A 24504-nucleotide genomic window follows, 5' to 3' on the forward strand; every position below is an offset into this window, starting at 1 on the left:
TATCTACTAAGCTTAACTCCATGAAAGTACACAGTGATTGGCCAATGTGTGTGTGTGTGTGTGTGTGTGTGTGTGTGTGTGTGTGTGTGTGTGTGTGTGTTTGAATGTGGTATATCCACATGTGGGGTGTGTGTGTTCCCATGCATGTGTGTGGAGGCCAGAGAGACAACCTCAGGTGTCCTGCTCGATCAGTCTCCATGCTGTCTTCTTGAGAGCCTCTCACTGAATCTGAGGCAAGTTCCAGCACTCCTTCCTTATATCCCAACACTGACATTGCAGGCCCATGTGGCCAGGAGGCCACCCTGGCATATTATACGAGTAGTGGAGAATTGAATTCAGGTCCTCGTGTTTGTACAGAAAGTGCTCTTGCCCATTGAGTTATCTCCCAGCTCTGAATAAAATTTGTTATTGTGAACTTAAAACAGAAAAAAAAAAAAAAAAAAAAAAAAAAAGACGGAACTCTGAAGTTGACATTTCTTACACTGCAACTCCATTTTGCTGCGTTCTAAAAGATATGCCTAATATCTGACAGATATGCAAATACTGCTGGTAATGAGATACTGAATTTATATGGTTCTCTACCACTTTGAGGATATGTCTATTTCTACACTGGGTAGGAAATTGAGATAATGTATAATATGTGTGTTCACACACAGGTATGTGCATATGTATATGCATGGAGGGAATTTGCCTACATGCATGCTCAGCAAGGAGTATGTGTTGTGGGAGTGATGCATGGCCCTCGCATCATGTTACTTGGTCCCTGATCTGCCAGTACTCCTTAAGACAATGGAGCCCATGATGACCACATTTATTAGTGATAAATCTGCCATACGCAACTTATCTTTTGATTCTCAGGCTACCCCAAGCATTCTTTGTAAGTTATTCTCAATTACAGTCAAGAAAATTGAGGCTGAGATGCGTTGGGGTGGGGTGTTACCACAAATACCCTGAATGAATCATGCCTGCTGGTCTCCTTTAACTCTGAGCTTGAGCACATGACTTTCGGTAGCCAAGGGAACCTCAGTAAAGAAAGCAGAGATCTGCCAAGCCCTATAGTTGGGGCTCAGCATGCTGTCATCACCCTAGTTGGTAGGACAGCCCAGCCCAGCTAACATTCATGAAGGAAAAAGACTGTGGAAAGAGGGGAGCAGAGAGTCACAGGTTTGATGGCAGTCACATGGCTGAGCCAGGCAATGTGAGCAGAACATCCGGGAAAGAAGCAGAGTCATAAAACCCAGCCATTTCTGTCCTAACCCACCAGGCTTGGGCCTGTCTGCTAGGCAGTAACAGACAGGTGCACTTAGGCAAAGCAAACATGTCTGTGACAGTCACTCACAGGCCCGACTATGGACTTGGAGTTTTTGGAAAAGAGACAATCTCAGGGAATTGAGAATCTCTGACATGGGTGCCTCAGATCCTGTTCCTTGTGACTTGGACATGAAATGTCCCCATGGGTTCATGGGTTTGACCACGCTTGAACACCAACATGGGCACATGCCTGGTGCCTGGTTGGTGCTGTTTTGGGAGAACGGAGGAGCATTTTGCAAGGGAAGCTTCTCTGGAGGAAGTGGGCCACTGGGGGTGGGGCTTGGGTTCTATAGCAGGCCCACTTCCTGTACTCTCTCCCTTTCCCAACTATGGACGCAGTGTGGCCTGCTGTCTCTGTCTCACTGCCATGTCTTCTTCTCTGCAATGGAGTCTACCTTAACCCTGAAGCAAATCTGCTTTCATAGGCCTTTTGCCATGGGAAGGAAAGAACAAGAGCTCCATTTGTGAACCACGGAGAAACCACTGCAGTTTCTCCTCCCTCTGTTTAACACATTGGGCGTGACTGACCTCTATCAACCACAACTACAGGCAGACAGCTGCTGAGAGATGATGGCCAGATGAGTGGAAGACAGGATGACAAAGGCCTTGCCTTGATGGTCACACAGCTGTGAGCACAGGAAAACAGTGGAACCCAGGCCTCTGGCCTGCATCTTCTTTTGGGTGACATCTGCTCCTCTTTGACAGGATAAGAGGCTTGTGGCTCAGAGCGAAGGATTGCATGCCAGTGTTAACTAAGAGGGCGCTACTTGGGACTGCGGTGTGTTCTATCTTCAAAGTGATATCTGGGTAAACAAGAGCCACAAGTGGTGTCACCCAGAGAGATACTCAGCAAGACAGAGGATGAATCAACTCATTCATTCATTATTAATACACACATATGTCAGGGCAGTATCTGAGCTAGCAGGGCCCATCGTGTGCCGATGATCTCTTTGGCTGGATGTGTAGAACTGGAGATATTTATAGGACCTGACTTAAAATTTCTCTGCCCTTTATTGTTAGGGTCCTGTTTGCCTGTGAAGTCATCAAATGAGCATATGCCATTCTAAAGACAGTACAGATGTGGCAAAAAACCTGTTGTCTGTACTCAATGGCCACATGGGATTCGCCCACCCCCACCCCAAAGAACAAAATGCCACATTTACATTTGTGGAATAAGGAGACCTGGGTTGCCTCCTGGCATGGTGCTCTCCCCTGAACTGATCAGGAGACAATGGCTTTAGTAAGCAATTTGCAAGTGGGTGGTACCACAGACATACACTTTCCACTGGGCGGGGAGTGTGGAGAAAAACACATGCTAGGGACAAATTTTCATCATCATAAATCAGGCTTCCATTTGCTCAACTATAATAATACAATCCGAGGCTCATTATGAGGCTTCATGCTGCCTTCAGAACACAATCGCTTCTGCAGGACAAGCAGCATGGGCTGTTGCATCTGACGTGCAACCAATTACATCCATGTCAGCTCTGCTTAGATACTGTTGGGAAGGGAGACAGATTGAGGCATTTTCAACAGCTGGAATACCCTCGCACTGAGATGTCCCTGAGCTGTTGACATGATGAGCTCTAGGTTCAGCGAGAGACCCTGTCTCAAAAAATAAGATGGCAGGCCTGGAGAGACGGCTTGTTAGCTTAGAGCACTGGCTATTCTTCCAGAGGACCCAGATCACCCACATCACAGATTGGAACCATCTATAAAATCCCAAAACCTCTTCAGGCCTTCACAGGCACCAGGCATACATTTGATGCACAGATGTAAATGCAGGCAAAACACTAATATACATAAAATACATAAATACATAAAATACATAAATAGATAAAATGAGATGGAGAAATGACTGAGGCAGATATCCAGCTTCAACCTCTGACCTCCATATGCACCTGCATGAGTGAGTGCACCCACCCACCCACTCCTACATACACCTTAAGGTAAATACACAATAGATACCACCGTGACCAGTGTGGGCCTCAAGGCCAGAATGGTTACAGAGACTAAAAGGCCCTTTGGACTAGAACAAGCAGAAACTAGTCAGGTTTGAGAAGGCTACAAACAGAGCAAGCAAAGGCAAGGGGGAATTGGCAAGGAAGAGATTTCATGTCATATGATTGTCAACTTGGACATCCAATTGTCAGAGCAAAGTCATGGCCTCTGCTCATAATTGGTGGTCAGCCAGATGAGCAATGCATGGCCAGCTTCCCATCACCTTCACTGCAGATGGCACGCTGCTGTGTGGGGCAGGAACACAGCTGCCTAGGTTCCTTTGAAGACACTTGAGAACTGCCTTTGATAAACACAGGGACTTTATAAAAATACACAGCTATCTGATGGGTGATGATGGATGGATGAAAGTCGGGGCCTCTCTGGCTTGAGGTTGTGGCTGTTCCACTTTGCTGACTCTCCTCAGCTCTATGAACAGCCATGTTGATTAGTGAAGAGATGTTTTCTCCTGACAGAGGGCAAATATGTCTCTTCCGCCGCTCTTGTGTTTTCTTGCTGACTCTAGAGCTGATGGTTCCGCCAGCCTTATCAGAAGGGCCTCACTGAGCCATAAGGCCAGGATGCTTATGCGGGAAGACGATGCCAGCAGTGAGGAGGATTCAGCAGTTCCGGGGTTATGTAACCACCCATTAGCCTGCAAACCTCTAGGGTAGACTGCTTGCACACGAGATGGAAAAAACATCTTTTGAAACTGTGCCCATGACCAATGGACAATTACCAAACTTTAGTCCACTGAAGAAAATCAATAAGGCTGCTAAATCCTTTGATTGGTGAACAACTCATTGCTTCCAGTGCCCTGTGGCTTCAGCTGAGGTCCCAGTAAAGCTTTGCTTGTTTTGTTTATGACATGTAGCTTGTTCTCTCTCTCTCTCTCTTTCTCTCTCTCTCTCTCTCTCTCTCTCTCTCTCTCTCTCTCTCTCTCTCTCTCTCTCTCTCCCTCCCCCCCTCCCCCCTCCATCTCCCTCCCTTCTTCTCTCACTCTTCTCCCCCTTCCCCCTCCTCCTTCTGTTTTTTTCTTTCTCCCTCCTCCTTCCTCCTCTCTCTCTCTCTCTCTCTCTCTCTCTCTCTCTCTCTCTCTCTCTCTCTCTCTCTCTCTCTCTCTCTCTCTCTCTCTCCCTCCCTCCCTCTCCCCACACACCTATAAAAAACTTGTATATGTATGGGTGTCTTGCCTTCATGTATGTCTGTACACTACATGCATGCCTCATGCCTATGGAGGTAAAAAGAGGTCACCAGGTCCCTTGGAACTGGAGTTCTGGATGGTATGAGCTGTGATGCAGATGCTTGTGGGCATCTCTCCATCCCCAGACCAAGTTCATTTCTATTGTATCTGAGTTGTAATACTCTACCACCCAGTAACAGAAGAACAGAGTGGAACGTGTTCTGTGTGCTCAAGGTTCATGGGTCCATGTGCCTCCAAGACGATGGGAATCACCAAGCTCTCTCCCAGGGTCTATAGCACCAAGGCCTTTTTAGTGGGCATGTAGTCTAGTTCTTCTTTCAGCCTTATGATATCAGGAGTATAGGTGGAATTTTCTAGTAGCTACATGGATGTGATGACAGCCTCACTCTAGCATCTGAGACATGTGCTTGGGTCTTAGAAAGTGCCCAGTTCCTCTTCCTTAATAATTCTCTAAAGTTTAAAGAGGTCCTGAGAGCCAAAATCTGAGAATTACTGCTCAAGGTTAGGTCTGGGAGATAATGGAAACTCATGGGCCTAGAGTCTGTAACAGAGGAGGACAGAGGCAAGACCAGAAAGGCTGGGGCTCTCATTCAGCTGTGAAACAACTGACTCATGCAAAGACCTTGGGTAGACATTGTTGATGTCATGCATTGAGCAGGCTCAGCCACCACCTCACAGCATAAGGCAGTTAACTCTCTCCTAAATTCCAAACTGTAGCTCACCTTCCCCTCCCCCCTCCCAGGCAAGTCAGAGGGAAAAAACACATGGCTAGAAAACAGCTACAACTTTCCCCTCATTAGCACCATCTTCCCTGTCCACACATTTCCCTACCATCAGCTGAGTGGTCAAGGTCAAAATCCCAGCTCTCTGAGGTTGGTGTCACTGAAGATGTCTGCACGAACTGAGATGTACAGCATGAGAAGAACATGTTGGGGACAGAGGGCAGACAATACAGCTGACACTAGGCCAGGGGCCCATCTTCAATGGAGCATAGGATTAGATTCATCTTAGAGATTAGGAAATTGAGTCACAGTGTGAGTTGTTTACTCAGATTGAAACAAGTAACCGGATCTTAGTTGACGCCAAAATCTATATACCAAATCTTGGGTCCACCATCCTTAAGGGGCCAGATTGAACTCAGCATCAAAATCATTTGGGGAATTTAACAATTGTTGACATTAAGCAGCACTACCCCTAAAGATTCTAATTCCATGGATGGGGATGGGACTCTGGGGGCTTCAGAGCCTATCAGAAGAGCCATTTCTGCTTGGCCGCAGCTACAGATGCCATCTGGGGAGTTGGGAAGCTAGGCTATACCAGCATACCTTGCTGGCTATCTTTGGGGGGGGGTGTCATGCTTTTCTTGAGGAAATAAGACTTTTATTACCATGTGAGGATTGTTCTTTGTTTGAGGACAAGCAGGTACCAAGAGAACCTGACACATGAGTGTGTCACCCCTATCCAGTAGTCACCCATGCATGGTTGTAGATTTTGGTTTTGCCTATAGGTTCCCATGACACTCTTCTCTACAACATAGTGGTACTTGGGAAATACTTTGAGAACGGAATTGAATGTGTTAAAGTGGGCATAGTGACTCTGTAGCCTCATGTATGGGTGGAAGATGGGCATGAGCCCAGTGTGACACTGGGATACAGTTCAACTATCTCATGCTATGGGCCTGAGTGAGTCTAGGTGCCAGCACTGGCTCTGACCTGAGGCTCAGCTGGAACAGGCCTCCATGGCTTCCTGGTATTGGGGGGGGCGCTGTGTCCTAACTTTGGGGTCTCTACCTCAGCATGCATGAAGACTCCTTTCCCATGCCACGCAGAATGGACATCAAGTTAGCATGGCTGTCTTGAGGATCCATCTAAATTTGCAGCTGGGGTGGGAGAGGGCCTGAGAAGATAATAGGGCAGGCCACCTAGCCCACTTGTCTCTTCCTATATGGTGAGACACTGTGGTGGGAAATCCTATTGCCTTACAGGAAATTCAAACCAACAAGAACTCGAGTCAGGGACAGGGAAGATACAGAACTGATCTGACTCCTGACGTAGATGCTGACTCCCACATAAATCCTATACTAGCTACTTCTCCAGTTGAGGCAACAAAATACCAGACAAAAAAACAACATAAGCAAGGGCATGTCCTCTCTAGCTCCCAGGTGGAGGGTGCAGCCCACCATGGAGGAAGGCAGGGCGGCAGGCACTTGAGGCAGCTGGTCAACTGCCTTTGCAGCAGGAAGGCGGGAGGGGACCCTGGTGCTCAGCTTGCCTTTTCTTTTTATGTAGTCTAAACCGTAGCCCATAGACACTGCTACCCCATTAGGGTGAGTCTCCCTATTTCAAGTAAGTGTAGGTAGAAGCTCTCTCACCAAAACGCCCACGGGCTTGTTCTCAGTCTTATGGGCCTGACATTACAGACTCCATGCAGAACTAGCTAGTGCAGGTCCTGAAGCCCATGTTCCAGCCATCCATGACACAGGCTCAGTTCAGGGTTGGGGACCCTTCTGGAGAAAGGTTGCTTACTGGGCAAAGCTTCCTCTGAAGGGCTAGTCTCCACAGTCAGAGAGAGGGACGGTAGTGTGAGAAGTTTACAAACACTGACCTTGGTAACCTGCCCGTGAATTGGTCTGTATGCTCATATACTGAAGGGCTGGGGAAGCAGGGCCTGTGTCCTGTGAGGATGTGAAACGTCCCCCCACAGGCTCATGCTTGGAACCCTTATTCTCCAGCTAGTGGTGATACTTTGGGAGATAAAGAACTTTTAGGAGGTTGAGGGCCCAGGAATGGATATAGGTCCTTGGGGGACAGGAGTGTCTTGGAAGTTGATAGTCTAGCCAGCCCTGAATTCTGGTTTTGTTTTCCCTACTGCCCTGTCAGATATGATGGGCACCATCTTAGCCACATACTCCACTGTTGCAATGGCATGAGCCAAAATGAAGCCCTCCTCACTTAAGTCGTTTCCTTCAGACCTTCTGATCACACTCATGGGACGTAACTACCACAGGATGGACCCCTTGGCATCTGCTGGTGACACAGAAGGGTCAAGTGTATTTTCACCTACCAGCCACTCTCAACTCCAACTCTATGAAATCACCTCAATTCATGCAGACATAGTGATAATCCCAGTGAATGAGGACACAGAGAGGAACCAAGTGTGGGACCTCTTCCCCTGGGGATGCAGCCCAGCTTGCTCCCTGCACTCCTGGGTGTTTCCTATGCTACATCCCCTTGGCTGGTGACATCCCTTGAGCCTCACAGCAGGCCACAGCGTGAGCAGGGGAGAGGGGTGAGGGCAACTGGTTCTGTTATGTAGACTAGGTAATGATATTTTAAAAATTTGTTAAGTGAGTCACGGAAGCACCCCACAACTCTACTAAAGGGTGCGAGAGCCTTTGAGACACACACAGTGCACCCAGCCTTGCTTTCAACCCTAAAACACTATTTGTTTCCCTGTGATTACTCTAGACCACTTTTTGCCTTCTGGAACCACTTCCTTCTCTGGGTCTGATGGTTGAGATCCCTCCTCCACACCCAAGGTGCACACAGGGGCTCTCATTTCCTTCCTGGTCCCTGCAGTCCTGCTTGCCTTTTCTCCTACAGAAAGGCAGCTTTTCTCTCTGCTTCTCCTTGATTGACCCTGGGGTGCATTTTTTCTTATCTGTTATCAGCCTCCCTAACCCTTGCTTGGCTGGGTCACCTAATTTCCCTTCTACCTCCAGGTCTTATTAGTCTTGCTCCAGAGACTCACAGGCCTGCCGTCATAACAAAGGATGCGTGCGCTTGTGAGGACCACTTTGCAAACCGATTTAGCCAGAGAAGGGCACCTTGCTGCATACTAATAATGCTTTAATCACATGTTCTTGACGTGGCTGCATAGGGAGAGTGGAGCAGTTTGTGCTGCATCCTGTGTGACTGAGGATGACTGGGCTGAAGGGGAGCATAACACAAGATGCGGGCCGTGAACCATATGATATCACCAAGAAAATCATAATGATGTTTGATACTGTGACCAAAGAAACTAACAACCTTCAAGAAGCCAAAGGAGCCTGTTTGAATATAGATCAATGTACAGTGAAACCGGATGCTCCTCTCTGCGGCCTGATAGTAGTCTTCCTGGTAAGATCTTGTTTGAACATAGCCTGGGTTCCTGGAGTGTTGGCTCACCCTCTGATGGCATGTGGATGTCACAAAGGATGTGACGAATATAGGTGATTGATCTCAACTGTGAAACCCGTACCCAACAGCATAGCATGTTCAGGATGATTTTGTTTGGGGTGCTCTGTACCCTATATTCTTGGCTCTGCCTGTGAACAGTGCCCAGGGCCTGCCTCAGCCCTGCTACCAGAAAAAGGACATAATATGCCGGGATGGAACTGGCAAGTCTGTCTGGAGAAGAGGCTGTTTCCCATTTTGCTCAAGGCATACCTTGAGCCTAAAAACAGTAGATGTAGAAATGCCTTTTAGTTACTGGGCTCTGACAGGAAATTCATCAGCTCTTAAGAAAATATGTAAATGCACATATGCACACACACACACACACACACACACACACAGAGACAGAGAGACAGAGACAGAGAAACAGACAGAGATAGAGAGAGAGAGACAGAGAGAGAGATATGAAAACAACCTACATATCTAATCAAAGACTGAACATAGACTTATAATCTATCACATGAAGGACAATTTTGGGAATCATAACAAGAAGCTACACACGACAATAAGAGGCTGAATCTTATTGAGCCCCACCCCCCACTTAGCGTGGAGCTTCTCTGTGTGGCCCAGCCCCACACTGTCTTCTTCCTCAGTCACTGGCTAATTTACAACAGGCATCAGGTTGGGTGTGAAAAGTATAAGGCATCTGGGTGGCAATGCTCACTAATGATATCATAAGAAAGAACAGAGATGAGGTACAGGGCCAAGCGCCAGATCAGGTTCCGGGGGTCACAGGGTCAGGACAGGGCAATCTGCAGCTCTGAAGCCAGGAATGGTTCCAACTGCCTGGGAAGAAACAACTGCAAACTACCCCTTTGCAAGGAGCTGTCTGCAGTGAGCTCAGCCCTCTTCTGCCCTGGTACTGACCCCCCAATAGGATCTCGGGGCTGAGCTCGGGCCCACCTCAGTTCAGAGCCATTGTGGTGCCGAGAGTACAAGGGGACACTTCGAATTACAGATCTCAGCATTACAAAAGAGCGATTTGAAGTGAAGAAGCCAGCCCAGTCTACAGAGCATACCCTGCTTTGTCCTCCACAGGCCTCCCATTTGAGGCAGAAACTAGTGACCTTGACCTTGGCTCTAACCCATCAGTGCAACGCACACAGCTTGAGTGGTGTCCCCGCGGCCCTCATGGGTGACTGTGTTCAGGGCGCAGCACCACCAGGCTGCTCACTGGCGGGGCGGCAGGGTGCGGGGACCTGACACTGTGGGCCTTTTCTTCCTCCTCCACTAGCAGCCAGTGGGCGGGCTTGCTCCGCCAGCTGCCATGGCAACGGGAAGATGGCTCTGTGGTGCCCAGAACAGATGTCACATGGGCTGCTGTGCTTGTGTTGGGGGTGGGGAGCAGGGTGGGGGCACCAGGGGAGGGGCTGTGTCTTTGGAGTTAAATGGTCCCACCAGAGGGAGTGAGTCACATTTAGAGGGACTGCGGAGCAATAGCATCTATTTTCTTTCTTGTCCCAGTCCTTTAAGCTCTAAACATACATGCACAAACACAAATGGCCTTTCATCTCTGCTCCTGAGGTGCTGGAGGCTCACAGCTTTTTGGGCGGACATGAAAGCTGTTATCTCTCCAAGCTTCAAATGAGCATTGCCTCGGTGGCACAACCGCGAGCAGGCAGCGCTCTGCTGCCTTTTGGGGACTGGCCGGGAGGCTCCATTTGGGTGAGTCCAAGGAACCTAGAATCATGCAGAGCAGAGACCAATCAAGGGGAAATTGAAAGGCAAACACACTGGGCTCTGCAGACGATGACAAACCCAGCTCCAGGCTTCATAAGCTTGTCGCTAAAATGAAAGAGTCCCTATGTCTCCTTCCTCCTCCCTGTGGGGTCTCTGATCATATCATGCCAAAGGCTATTTTATACAGACTAAACTGGGGCAAGGCTTATAAATCTACCCGAAGGCTCTTTGTCCCTAAAATAGATCTATCCTAGCCGAACCGCTGCATTTAAAAAATTGCCACTACTTTCCATTTCTCTTACACAGAACTGGTATATATGCATACATTAATATGATAAACCCACATATTCTTTGGTAAGATAAGGTATTATATGAACACTAGGAAAATGCCAGGCATCAGTGGCCCATTTTCCCTCTGCTTTTTGTCCAATGCTGAGACCCCAACCTTAGACTTGGAGACGCCAGGGGAGAAGGCATAAGTGCTATCCTAATCAGATGTATGACAGTCATTACACGTGTGGGAGGATGGGAAAATGCTACATATAGTTATTTTGCACTGGGGTTTAATTCACAGGACCAGCATGCTCAGAGTGGCTGCTTTGTGCCAAGGAATGCCATAGGAAGGAGGGGGGAGGCAAGCAAAGCCAAGACAATCTCATTCATCACCAAGAGGCAGAAACAGCACAGGAACTCTTATAATGGGTCTGATGAAGTGAGTGTTGCAAGCAAAGCATTATGGGAATGTACAGAGAGACAGGCATTCCAGGGTGTGAGGAGATGAGCAGGAAGGCTGTGGCATCGACAGAGCACCTGATCTGTGACAGGCATGTTCCTTACATACAGCATGCCGGATGGACCATAGAACCCCCTAAGAGGGAGTCACTTTCTATGCTTTTCTAAAAGTCAGGAAACCCAAGCTTAGTGTGAGTTACAGTCCAAGGTCATTTGTCAAGGACATAGCTGTGCTGCCCTATGTGTACACACACACACACACACACACACATCTGCCTATAGACTGACAGAAGAGGCAGCCCACACAGAATGCAGCTGCGAGCAGATCTGTCGTTTTTCTGATCTTCACCTAAGCAGCAAGGTTCAGAGATCATGGGTTTCAAACAGTCCCTGCAGCTGTCCTGACACACCTTAAACACACAGCAATTAAAATAAAAAGAATTGTTCACATGGATGGAGCCTAGCATCTTCACACATATCACAGAGGGTGCTACTGGACTTTTCCATACCCTTGAATGATGAGTAGCGGTGGCCCCACAGGCAATTTGTATCCATTCATTTAAATATCACCCTATGTTGATAGGGTTGTGTGTGTGTGTGTGTGTGTGTGTGTGTGTGTGTGTGTGTGTGTGTGTGTCTTCATCTTCAGTAAGAGGAAACATCTCCCCAGCCCTGCCAAGACTGCTGTATTTTATCAGCAATCTGGCCTGCTCCTGAAATTCTCAGGTGTTGATGGTTCACCTGAATGAAAAGCAATGATCAAGCGTGAAAGACTGCCTGACAGTGTCCGGGTCTGCGCAGCTCTAGGGAACTGCCACTCCAAGCCCAAAGTCCCCCTGCAGAAGACTAGCTTCCTTGGCACTGCAGTGAAGATCTATAACCACCAGGGGGCAGTAACACAAACTAGATTTGTTTCCTTCAGGCCTGACCGTGGATGTGCACAGTTTAATGCGTAAAGCCCATTATTACAAGCTTTTCCTCTCCCCCACCCCCTATTAATGAACAAATGCCCAGGGGTAATGCAGAGATTTCTAAATACAGTGCAAGAAAGGGCAATCTGTACTCATACACAGGGAGTCTAACATGCAGTAATAAGTAGAAATGAAAATAATCACCAAGATGCAAGTGAGCCGTTAGGCTAAAGAGCTGGCCCTCTGTCTGGCTACAAACACAGACATGCAGATGCCTGGCTCACAGAAATGGGCATTTAAAAAATATTTATTTCACAAGTTTCTATTTAGAGTTCATAATACTATCCATAATTACCCATAACAACCTCCAAGCTCCAAGAGAGGTCTAGCAGGAATTGCATTCCTAGTGCAGAACACAGGCAGGGATGGTTTCTCTTAGCCTAAGGTAAATGCATGAATTATTCAGGAACTTCCACAGGCGTTTTAAATCATAACTTCATGCTGTAAACAATAGCACAAATAAAAAAAAATATTCTAAAGGATGAAGAGCTGTCGAATTCCCAAACCATAAAGCAGCCCCTGACACCCACATCTTCACGGGGTCTCCCAGTGGCTGCAGTGGCTTTATGTAAGAATCCTTTGGTGTGCTTACAGATTTTAAACACAGCAGCAAAGAGGATATAATAACATGGAACCGACTCATTTCCCCGAGAACAAAGAATCCGAAACGGTCCTGCCATTTTTGTGACAAAGGGGAGATTTTGTAGCCCTTTATTTTAACAGTTGTTTGGAATGTGAGGCCTGTAGAAAAGATGACACAGTTACTGCCAGCAGCCTGTCTCTGGAGTGACCCCATTACACCCCAATATTCATAAACTGCTAGACAGATTATGCTGCTATTATCCACACAACATGGCTGAAACACACATTGAATTCTGAGTCAAGTGACCATAACTCTCTAAACTTTCTATTGGGGTTGTTCTGGGCATAAGAATGTACCCCTCTGGGCTTCAGTTTCCTAGCAACAGAGGTAGGAGAACAGATCTTGCCCTATGCCCTTGTGCGGTGTGAAGGTCATTTGACATAATGGGAGGGAAAATGCTAAGAACCCTTGAGATTTATGAAGACTTTCAGAGTGTGTCTTCTCTCCACTTCACACAGGGTGCTGAAGCTGCGGGGACTAATCCAAGGTCATGGTGGGTGAAGGCAGAGCCAGCGCCCCAGCTGGCTGTTCTCATCCAAGGCTGTGATTCTTCCCAGCCCTCCACGGAGCTGAGCACACACAACACAGCTGTCTCCGTCTGCTCTGGAAAAATACCTCAGATGGAAAGGCACACAGCATAACTGTGGACTTTGGTAAAGGGCAAGGTGTAGAGAGGCAGGTTATATCCCAAGGCTCCTTCTCCTGCCTTGTAGATGGTTAGATTGTGTTTACACACCTTCTCTGAACATGGGAGTAAAGAGAAAGAGAGGAACTCCCTGGTGTCTAGTGTTGTCTCTTCTTCTCCTCCTCCTCCTCCTTCTCCCCCTCTCTCCCCGTACCTTTCTCTGAAGCAGGGTTTCTCTGTGTAGCCTTGCCTATCCTGGACTCCTTTTGTAGACCAGGCTGTCCTCAAACTCACAGCGATCCACCTGCTTCTGTCTCTCTGAGTGCTGGGATTGGCGCCATCACGCCTGCCTGTGTCTTTTCTTCTAAGGACATTAATCCCTCCACTGGCGTTCTACCCTTATGATCTCATCTAACCCAAATTACCCAGATCAAAAACCATCACCCTAGGGAAGGGGGAGGGGAAGGCTTTAGCAGAGGAGCTTCAATGGAGAGAAGACAGAAATATACATACAGCCATAATAACAGACAATATGATGGACTTGTTCACCTCCCGAATCTCTTTAATTTAGGTCAACAAATATTTGCAGACCATGTGATAAGAGCCAAGCACAGCTGCAGGCACTAGGGACACAAAGATGAATGGGAGCCCCCAAAAGGATGGCTTAAAACAGAAAATGTCAGAGTAGGTCCTAGGGAATTCTCTTCAGGGAAGGGTATGTGTGACTGGTGAGTGCTAGGGACAACACAGGGACAGGTTGGTTACAACCGCCCTCCCAATATCTTTCTACACATAGCTCTGCTCAAAACATCTACAATATGAGTCTAGCAGCTAATCAGTACGTAATTAATATTTGATAAGGTAATTAATTTATTAATTTACTGTGGAAGGGAAAGAGATAAGTCATTTTCAGCCTACAGATGCCTAGAAGGAGCCACATAGGATCTATATGCACCCCCTGGGGTCGGGGATGTTGCCAGTCTGGCTGTACTCTGGTAGTACTGGCATTATGGAATAATCATTGAATGTAATGGATTTCTGTGTTGGGCTGACATAATTAAAACTATTTTGGGGTCCAAAAGTGAAAAGGAATCAGCTTAAATACACACACACACACACACACACACACACACACAAGATCACTACATATGTGATGTAAATGCCACTGTAGGGTGTGTGTGTGTGTGTGTGTGTGTGTGTGTGTGTGTGTGTGTGTGTGTGTGTTGGAAGAAAGGAAGGGGAGAAAAGAAAATAGATATATAATGACATTTAATTCTTATAGAAAATCTGTGGGGAAATTTCTTACCCAAAGAAATTAACTCAAACTCAAACATAGGAACTAAGACAGTACTAGAACATTCTTGTCAACCATCCAAATGTTATTTTGAAAAGAGAGAGGATGGAGAGAGGAGAGGGAGGAGAGAGAGGAAGGAAGGGGAGAGGAGGAGATGAGGGAGGAAGGGAGGGAACAAGGAAGGGGGTAGGGGAGAGAGAGAGAGAGAGAGAGAGAGAGAGAGAGAGAGAGAGAGAGAGAGAGAGAGAGAGAGATTGATTTCTTTCACAAATATTCTCTAGCTCTTAGGATTACTTTTTACACAATTGTTCTCTGGTGAGCTATTTTATTTCAGGAGTGTTAAGTTAGGTCTTTTTTGAAGGTAGAGGGAATAAACATGCACACTTTGACCTCCTTGCAACACCAGATAAAGGCCACAAGACAGCAGTCCCTGCAAGGGCACCTCTATCCAAACCTGTGGTTCTCAGGGAGCCAGAAATCCTAAAGCTTCCTTCAAAGACCCCAGGCTTTGGGCTGCAACTACATATTGCACTGCACAAAAGCAAGGTGGCAAAAATTCCACTGGTAGCACAGATAGGGAGGTTATTTGAGAATACAATCTTTATGTCTCTTTCTCTTTCTGTGTCCCCCTCTCAGACACACACACACACACACACACACACACACACACACACACACACACACACACACACACACGCATGCACGCACGCACACCACCATGCATGTAAGAGCCTCGCTGGGAAGATGTGGCATTAGTGAGTATCTGGCTGCAATCTAAGTGGGAAGAGAACCAAGTCATGAAAGATGAGCCTTTATTCTAAACATTGCTGGCTGTTTTGAATCAATCACTACATACTGTTTTGCATGTTTGGGGGGTGTTTTTCTTTAAATTATACAGTGTATTGCATATAATCTGATGTACAGACGATAAGTGATACATTGCCAAATAATTGAAAATTAGGATAAAATTTATAGAAATTAATTAAAGAATATAGCTATATATTGAAGATCTAGAGGGCTGCACAGATGGAAGAAAGGGTAGTAGGTCGGTAGACAGACTGATGGGATAGAGGTTATGCAAACAGATGGATGGCTGGACAGGCCAGGTGGGTAGGTGAAAGGAGGAATGGGTGGGTGGGTGGGTGGATAAGATTTTCAAACACCGCTTTATATTTGAAATGTAGCAATTAAGAATATACCCCAGAAAGGCTTTTGTGTTTATTAGATCCCAATATGCTCTAAAATGTACACTGAGGTAAAGCCTGATTTTCCTTCTCTCTCCCGACCAAAAAAAAAAAAAAAAAAAAAAAAAAAAATCAAAGAAACCATGTTTTCCATTAATGAGTCTTGAGGAGCTGGGATGGGTTCGGTCATATGATTGGCCAAAATTCTCTTCATATCTATTGCCTCTAAATTCAAAGACCCACAATCAACTGGAGGTTAAAATACTTAATTCCTAAATAAAGAGAAGTTACATTTTGAGTATGAGGGAATCCCACGCTGATCGCTCTCCCTCTCCATTGCTCAAGGGCCTGATTCATTCAGGGGAGGATGGAAAGATGTAGGTTTAGGACAGACTCGCTTGAGAGACCGGTCCATGGGGTATGATAATCCACAAGCAACGCTACGCTCTGATTATCCTCTCCAAATATTTCCCTACAAATAATCCCACCACAAGACTCTTTAAGGATGGAGGCTTAAGCATAAAGACAAGATTAGGAACATACTGCAAAGCCATCCTCAAAAGATGACCATGCTACTTCCATTTTCTTGAATGGCCTCCTCTAACTAAGCCAGGAAGTAGCTAGCAGGTTCCAATCAGCAGAACTCAGCCCTGCTAAGGCCATTACACCCAGCATGGAGTTTGGGTTTCACTCCTGATGGTCTGACCCTCCTGCTTGGGCCTCCCTGCCTCCACGCCACAGCACCAGCTCAGAAGTGAGAACATTTCTTCTTCAGATTGCCAGTGGGCCTGGGACTGACAGCTCAGCCAACTTTGCAGAAAACCACAGTTTGGAGGGAAAATCACTTTTGGTTTCTGGCTCCTCAGCACTCCCGCACATCTAATTAGCTCAACAATTGGTCCCTGTGATAAAATCAGCTAATTTTATGTTCAAATGGCTGCCTTGTGGTAAACAGTGCAGTCACTCCAACACCACATATAAAGAAGTTGCTGAAGAAGCCGGTTCCTGCAGGTCACTGGGGGACAAACTAGCAGAGACTATCAAATTAGTAACCTCAGTCAACATTATAGTTAGTGCGTGAGGGTCCCTGCAGCCTCAGAGAAGATCAATGGCTAGGGCGGAGGCCTGTAATGGCGACCTCCGAAGGGGAAAAGAGGACAGTGGAATGTGTGGAAGGAGCATCTACTCTTAGGATAAGCCTGGATGTTTGGGGCTGAGATTATGGAGGGTAAGGGCCTAACTGGCACTGTGGAGAAATGATGCCCCTAAAAGCGATTATCTTTATCGTTTCAGAAATTTGCCCAAGGTCAGCCTTGACATAAAACACAGGCAAGGCCATCCAGGCTGCCCTCTGGCTATGGAGACAAAAGGCAGGATCTAGGACTAACCTAGATGGTGTGGGGCCCACTGGAGGTCAGAGTACTTTTAAGGCAAATGTAACAACAGCAACAACAACAACAACAAAACCAGGTTTTTTGTTGAGTAAAAGCCAATTGTGTCGCCTTTCTTAGTTAGGCAAATTATTGACTTACTTGGAGGTGTGGCCTATAGATATTACATCAGGTAGAAGAGAATGAGCAGAAATCCACAGAACCTCCCAAAGCAGAGACAAAGTCTCAGAATCACAGCAACACATGCAGTTTTCAACAAAGATACAGAGAGATAAAACTGTGTCAAAGTGTAACTACTGCTTCTACACATAGGTGATAGATAGATAGATTTATAGATAGATAGATAGATTATAGATAGGTAATAGATGGTAAATGACAGACAGATATATAAATGATAGCTAAATGGCAGAGAGATGATACATAGGTATTTGGTGGATGAATAATGAAAGGTTTGTAAAATATTTCATTTATATACAAAATTAGACGAGTGATTGGCATCCAGTAAGCACCCTTTTCTGTGGCTGCAATCCTCCTATGACTAGCTCTGCCCTTATAAGGCTGTTTAAGTATTGCATGCCACTCTGATTATAACTTCTGTATGGAAAGCTGTCTCCCACGTGACTGCATGATCAGAGCAGGAGGTCCTGCTGGGAAGCCATCTCAAGCTTTTCTTCCTCAGCTCCATCACAAACTCAGAGAACTCCCTGGTGGGATCAGCTTTGAGCCCTTGGAGCTAGCAGTGTTTCTTGGTTAGGGAGTAGAGCTGGTGGGAGCAGGACACTTTGTGGATGATGGCTTCTGATGCTGTTTACACAGTGTGATGGCTAACTCTAGTTGTCAGTTAGGTACAACATAGAATTAGCTTGGAAGAGAGTCTCAATGGCGGATTATCTATGTTGCGTTGGCCTGTGCGGGGTTTGTCTTAACTAAGCTTATTGATAAGGGAAGACCCAGTCCACTGTGGGTAGCACCATTCCCTGGGCAGGAAGGTCCTGAACTGTGTAAGAGAGGACAAAGCTAACTGAGAACAAGAAAGGGGGCAGCATGCATGCATTTTTTTTCTCTCCCTACTGTTATAGAATGACTAGCTGACTCAAGTTTCCGCCTTGATCTCTCAGTGACGACAGACACTAACTTGGAATTGTAAGGCAAATAAACTTGTTTCTCTCCAGAGTTGCTCTTGGTCAGGATATGTGATCACGGCAACAGAAATGAGACTAGAATGCACACACTTAACCCCAGCACTTCTTCTCCTTCACTTCAGGCCCTGTGGCTCACTTGAATCTCCCACAAACCTTGCTGCTGTGGCCTGTCCTGAAGGGACTCTTCTTAGTGTTTGCAGCTCTAGGAGCTAATAATGCCTTTCTCATCATCTGCCATATACCTCTAACCTCCTACCATGAGATGAAGTCTCCACAGGCAGAAGTCCAAGGCAACACCATGCATGATGGTTCCCAGGGACGTCTGCTCCTTCCTGGGGATGACAGGTGATTCCTTGAGGCCTGAGAAACCTGTTCTTGGCAGTGGCCAGCACAGGCCTTACTCTGTCTCTCTTCTACTCATCCTGTCCTCTGATCCTGTTTCCTGGCACCAACCATCCCTGAAAGTCCTTACACACAAGCCCCTTGAGCTCTGCCATTTGTGGGACTCAGGCTGAGACAGACATCACAGTGGCCGCTTAGGTACAGGTATGTAGATAGCCTTATTGTCCCCTGCCCCCATAGGTACATCACGAGACACTTTGGTTCCTGGTTCAACATCAAGATCTCTTGACGTTACAGTCTCCAGAAAGAAGTGAGAGAAATGTCACAAACTTCAGCCCAGACTCACAGAGGGAACAACGTATGGATAGCAGCCACAGGGACTGTGCCCCAGGCTGCCTATCATGTCAGCCAAGCCGATTTCACAGCCTTAGATTTACTTATGATTGAGAGGAGGGGACACTCTCCGCATCTTCCTCAGCCATATCTCTCGTCACAGTGGAACTGACCAGGCCATACACCTTAACAGCAAACAGGCCGCATCCAGGCTGCTCCTCACTCCCCCTCTACCTCTGGTGGCTGTCCCACACTATCAATAGCACCAGAGTTATCTACTGGCCCTATTGTTAAATCAGAAAATATCTTAATTAAAATTTGAGTATCATCACAGAACTCTAAAAATTAAAGCAACCCAAGTTGTTTTTAAGAGAACCAGATCTCTACTGGAGGAGATGTTTCAAACAGATTATAGAATTGATAATGAAGACGATTATTTCATTGTATAACGTACATATTCCTGGTAAATGCTTTTATTATAATTAAGTTGGCTGTTGCTGGCAATGGAAAGTACATATCACGGGTTGATCTGTCTTCTAGAAAGGATCTGCTGGAGCCTTAAGCTCTTAGAACACAACCTGTTTGGAGTTGGGTCTTCACAGAACTCATATAGTTACATGAGGGCACCAGGGTTAGCCTGAATCGAGCAGGGCCAGTGTCCTTATAAAAGCAGGCCTGAGCACATGATATTTACAGGAAAAGGCACCTGGACCAGTCCTTCCATCAGGCCCCAGGAGAAGCCCCCTTTGCCACTGCCTTGATTCCAGGGGCCAGCTGCAGAAGACAGACAAGCAACATCTGTGGGGTAAACTGATTCTGACTGAGAGACGGCATCACATAGTTAGTCACCAGGATGAGTTGATTTTAAAGACAAATACACATCTTAGACTTGCACTACGAACATTTCTTTGGTGCAATGGCCCTGCTCAGAGACTGGCGGAAACGGCTAAAACACATGCCTGGGGTTATGGTCGCAGGTGGTCAAAGCCAAACTTCTCTCTAACACTGAGCTAGCCCAGGTCACACAGGCCTGGGGAGGCCAATGTTATGGGGGTCCTACCTTCTGGTACTCCTCTTTGGATCTCAGGGCTGTTTCCATCTGCGCAGCAGAGGTGGGATAGACTGCCGATCGGTACTGGGTGCCGCGGTCATTGCCTTGGCGCATGCCTGAGGGTGAGAACAGAGGATTATGGGACTGCTGGACAATAGTGCTGGCACCGATGGATGTGCTTGCTGTGACCCATTCTACCAAGTGCTTATTTTAATTTTGTCTTGATATCAATTTCTTGAAACAGGAATTAAATATATCTGTTTTAACTGTAGTAAAGAAGGCTGGGGAGGTGGTTCAGTTATGTGAGTGTCTTGCTTTTACAGAGGACCTGAATTCAGCTGCTGTCACCCATGTAGGGTGGCTCACCACCTATAACTTAAGCTCCAGGGGACTCCTATGCCCCTGTGGGCACCTGCACTCAGTGTGCACATACCATTTCCCCACATGTATATAATTTTTTTAAAAAGAAGTCTTTAATTATAACAAATATCTCTGATCTTAGGTAAATTTATCTGCTGGATGCTCCATAAACGATAATTTTATATGCAAGCACTTAATGGAGAATTTACTCCTTTGCCCCTACTGTGTTGGGTGGTGTGCTCTAGAAGGGTCGGTTCTCATCACTGCAGCAAATACCCCAGAGAAACCCGCCTGTGAGGAGGGTAGCATGGTGCTGGCTCCCAATCTCAGAGTGCTCACCTCACAAACAGGAGGACAGGGAGGAGCTGAGGTCCCAATATCCCCTTTAAGAGGATGCCCCCAGTGACCTAACTTCCACCAGGCCCCACCTCCTAAAAGTCTCACCACCTCCCAATAGTGCCATAAATTGGGAGTCTTCACACACACACACACATCTGGGGGGCACTTATGCAAACAGCAGAGAAGGGCCCAGCCAGCCCCCTAGTGCTTTCTTGAGGATAAGCAGAAGTCTTTGCATAAGTAGTATTTAAATGTACGTTTTAATAATCATTACAGTTAAGACCAAGGGCTCAGGGACAAAGGTAAACTGAAGATTGTTCGTTTTGTTTGGCAGGCAAGAGAGGTGTATTTAACACTGTAATACATTGCTCCCCCGACCAACAGCCTAGTAAAAATTGACTCTAGAGCTGGGGAGATGGCTCGGTGGGCTAAGAATGCTGTCTAAGTGTGAGGATCTGAGTTAAAATTCCCAGCACACAGACACACAGACGACACACACACACACACACACACACACACACAAATGGACTCTGACTAAAACTTCACACAACTGCATCAGATTTGATAAGAGTTCGAATCGAATCGAAGAATGATTTACTTACATCTAGTTTTATCCATTTGCCCTTGTTCTCCCAGACTTCCCTGCTTCTTTAGTCCTTAACTATCCCACAACAGCAGTGCTCTGACTGAAGTCCTTCATACATGCTAACCACTTTGCCGCCATTTGCTTCTCCCTGGTCCTCCTCACTGATGAACTCAGGGGGCCCTTTGCTGCCCTGAGCCCTCTCATTCCCGTTGACCGTCTGCAAGGCTGCATCTTTGGTCCCTCACCCCTTCCAGGCTTCAGTGACATATGCCACATTCCCACCAGCATTCATGTGACCTGGCCCCTGCCCACTGTTTCTCTGTCGCTGGCCTCACTTTTCTCTTGATCTCCTGGCATGAGCGGCCCTCCTTCCAACTCTGGGATAATCCATGTCTTACTGGGCACCTCCCAGCCCTTCCTTTGTTTCCTGCAGCCCTTCGCCAATGCCTTCCACCCTAAGGAGATGAATACAGCAAGAGTGTGGTGCGATCTGCTGCCGGACCCTGTCCCACAGCCGGACACAAACGCTTCTCAGTGGACTGTCGCTGTGACGCGAGTATGAAACATCCCGCACAGACAAATGTGTTTGATGTTTGGTTCCTAGCTGCTGGCAGGGTTGTGGAATGTTCTAGAAACTGTACTTCCTGTGGCTGCAGGAAGTAAGTAACTCGGGGAGGGGCTTGTTTATTCCTGAGCCCATTGTGCCTTGTCCTCTGTCCAAGGGTGAGCATCCTCGGTCTTACGCTCTGTCTGCACCATGGGGCTCAGAGACAACAGAGCTAAGTCTGTAACCCCACTTTGGTTGTGGTGATGAAGAAGTCACTGACGCAGTGTGCAGACTGAGCGAGTGAGCTGGCAGAGCCTTGTCCTGCGGGTTATCTTACAGCGGCGTTCATCTCACCATCTGACTCCATTGCTGCCTCCAAGCTCCTCCACACCTCACTCCTCTCTCCAGGAACAAAGCCAGGGGCGTCACTTTCATTCATTATTGGAGCAAATGAGGATGAAGAAAGTGAGCACGGTCTGTAAGTCGCTCCTATAAAACACACTTATGTTCACAGATGCATGCTAGCCTGAGAGTTCCAACTTGCTGAGGCCGTCTTTCGGTTTTCCAAGGGCCAGCACACTGACCACCTCTTCTCCATGTGCTATTCCTTAGAAAAGCTTTCAAAACACAAATCAAAGCCTCCTTCAAACAATCTGTTGGGCTTAGATTGTAAATGTGTTCAACTCCTGAGCATTAAGTCACAGCACCCCAGGAGACAACAGAAATGTGAATGTCGACCTCCCGTTAACTGGTACCCACCAGGAGCTAATAAACTGGCAGCTAGGGAGAGTGTTAACTAGGTCACTGAGGGGCGGCGTGGCGGGGAGGTAGTGAAGAAATCAATTAGTATCTTGAAAGTAAGCCCTCACTGGTAAAACACAACGGGTGCTCTCTATACACGGCCACTTCAGCCTCGGCACCGCTCACACCCTGAGCACAGCGTCGTCAGTCCTTGCCCGGCCCCATGCATTCTTGGACACAGGCCTATCCTTCGATGCCCACCCAGTTGTGACACACAAAAATATCTCTGTATATTGCTACATGTCCCCTAGGGAGCAAAACTGCCTCTGGCTGAGACCATGCTTATGTTAACGGACCATGAGTCCAATATCTTTCTGTACAGCCTTTGTGTTCAAGGCAGCTGAGCGGGGAGAGGTGGGAGCCATAGGAGGTTGCAGACCAGCAGCTCCAAAGGAATCGTGGAGGTCCTCCACACACAGATTTGTGTTTGTATTCACTAAGTCCCATGGTCACTGGTGTGGTTTTGTTTTAATGTATACATTTAATTTTAACTTTTATTATTACGTTTATAATTTCACATTCACACACTTTGCATACTGACTTTCTCTGAACTCAAGAGAATACAAGATTTTTTAAAATTCGTTTTTGTCAAACAGCATTTTGAATTGAAAATATTTTTATATCATATGCTCTGATCTTTCTCCTCCCTCAGTCCCTCCCAGATCATCCCCCCTCCCCACCCCTCCCTCAATTCCTCCCAGATCATATACCTTACCCACCCCTCCCTCAGTCCCTCCCAGATCAAGCCCCCTCCCCACTCCTCCCTCAGTCCCTCCCAGATCATCCCCCTCCCCACTCCTCCCTCAGTCCCTCCCAGATCATCCCCCTCCCCAGCCCTCCCTCAGTCCCTCCCAGATCATCCCCCTCCCCAGCCCTCCCTCAGTCCCTCCCAGATCATGCCCCCTCCCCACCCCTCCCTCAGTCCCTCCCAGATCATACCCCTCCCCACTTCTCTCTCAGTCCCTCCCAGATCATACCCCTCCCCACCCCTCCCTCAGTCCCTCCCAGATCATACCCCTCCACACCCCCCCTCAGTCCCTCCCAGATCATACCCCTCCACACCCCTCCAACTCGATTCATTCTATCTCTTTTAAAAACTAACAAGCAATTTTAAAAAAAGGAATAATGAAAACAAAGACACAAGAAACACACACAAATACAAAGGTGTATACACACACACACACACCACACACACACAAAGACCACTGAGGTCGTTTTCTGTCAGCATCTACTGCTGGGCTTGAGGCTTGCTCTTAAGTTTGTATATCCTGTGAGACTCCATTGTAGAAAAAGAATGTTTCCTCTGCAAGTGGGTGTCAATTGGAGATAACTTCCTGGTTATGAACGGGAACGTAGGTATACTTTCTTCTTTTAGTGCTGAAACTCCATCTGGCTTGAATCTGTGCAGGCCTTGTGCATGCTGCCACAGTCTCTGTGTATTTGTATGTGAGAGAGTCCGCCATGTCTGGAAGACACTGTTTCCATGGTATCATCCATAGCTCTGACCCTTACAGCCCTTCTATCTCCTTTTCCAAATAGTTCCCTGAGCCCTGGGGAAAGGAGTTTGATGAAGACATCCCACATGCAGGCAGAGCATTGTATACATAATAATAAATAAATAAATCTTTAAAAAAAAAAAAACTGAGTGTTCCAAGGCAGCATTTTAAGTGACTTTTAAAATCTAAAACAACAGACTTGGGCTTAGTGAACATTTAAATTAGTATGTACAGTTTAGACCTAAGGCTTTCAACTTTAT

The 24504-nt window shown here is 46.9% G+C and overlaps 1 protein-coding gene across 5 annotated transcripts in view; it reads right to left on the reverse strand.

Moving 5' to 3' along the window:
• The window catches only part of Msra (methionine sulfoxide reductase A), a 320628-nt gene that overhangs the window by 69355 nt on the left and 226769 nt on the right, over positions 1–24504 (reverse strand). For all 5 annotated transcript variants that reach the window (XM_051160698.1, XM_051160697.1, XM_051160696.1 and 2 more), the window contains one exon: positions 20125–20231. In XM_051160698.1, the coding sequence (XP_051016655.1) occupies positions 20125–20231 (107 nt within the window). The remainder of the gene's footprint in view (positions 1–20124; positions 20232–24504) is intronic.

This window comes from Acomys russatus, chromosome 18, assembly GCF_903995435.1.
Source record: "Acomys russatus chromosome 18, mAcoRus1.1, whole genome shotgun sequence".
NCBI classification, from domain to species: domain Eukaryota; kingdom Metazoa; phylum Chordata; class Mammalia; order Rodentia; family Muridae; genus Acomys; species Acomys russatus.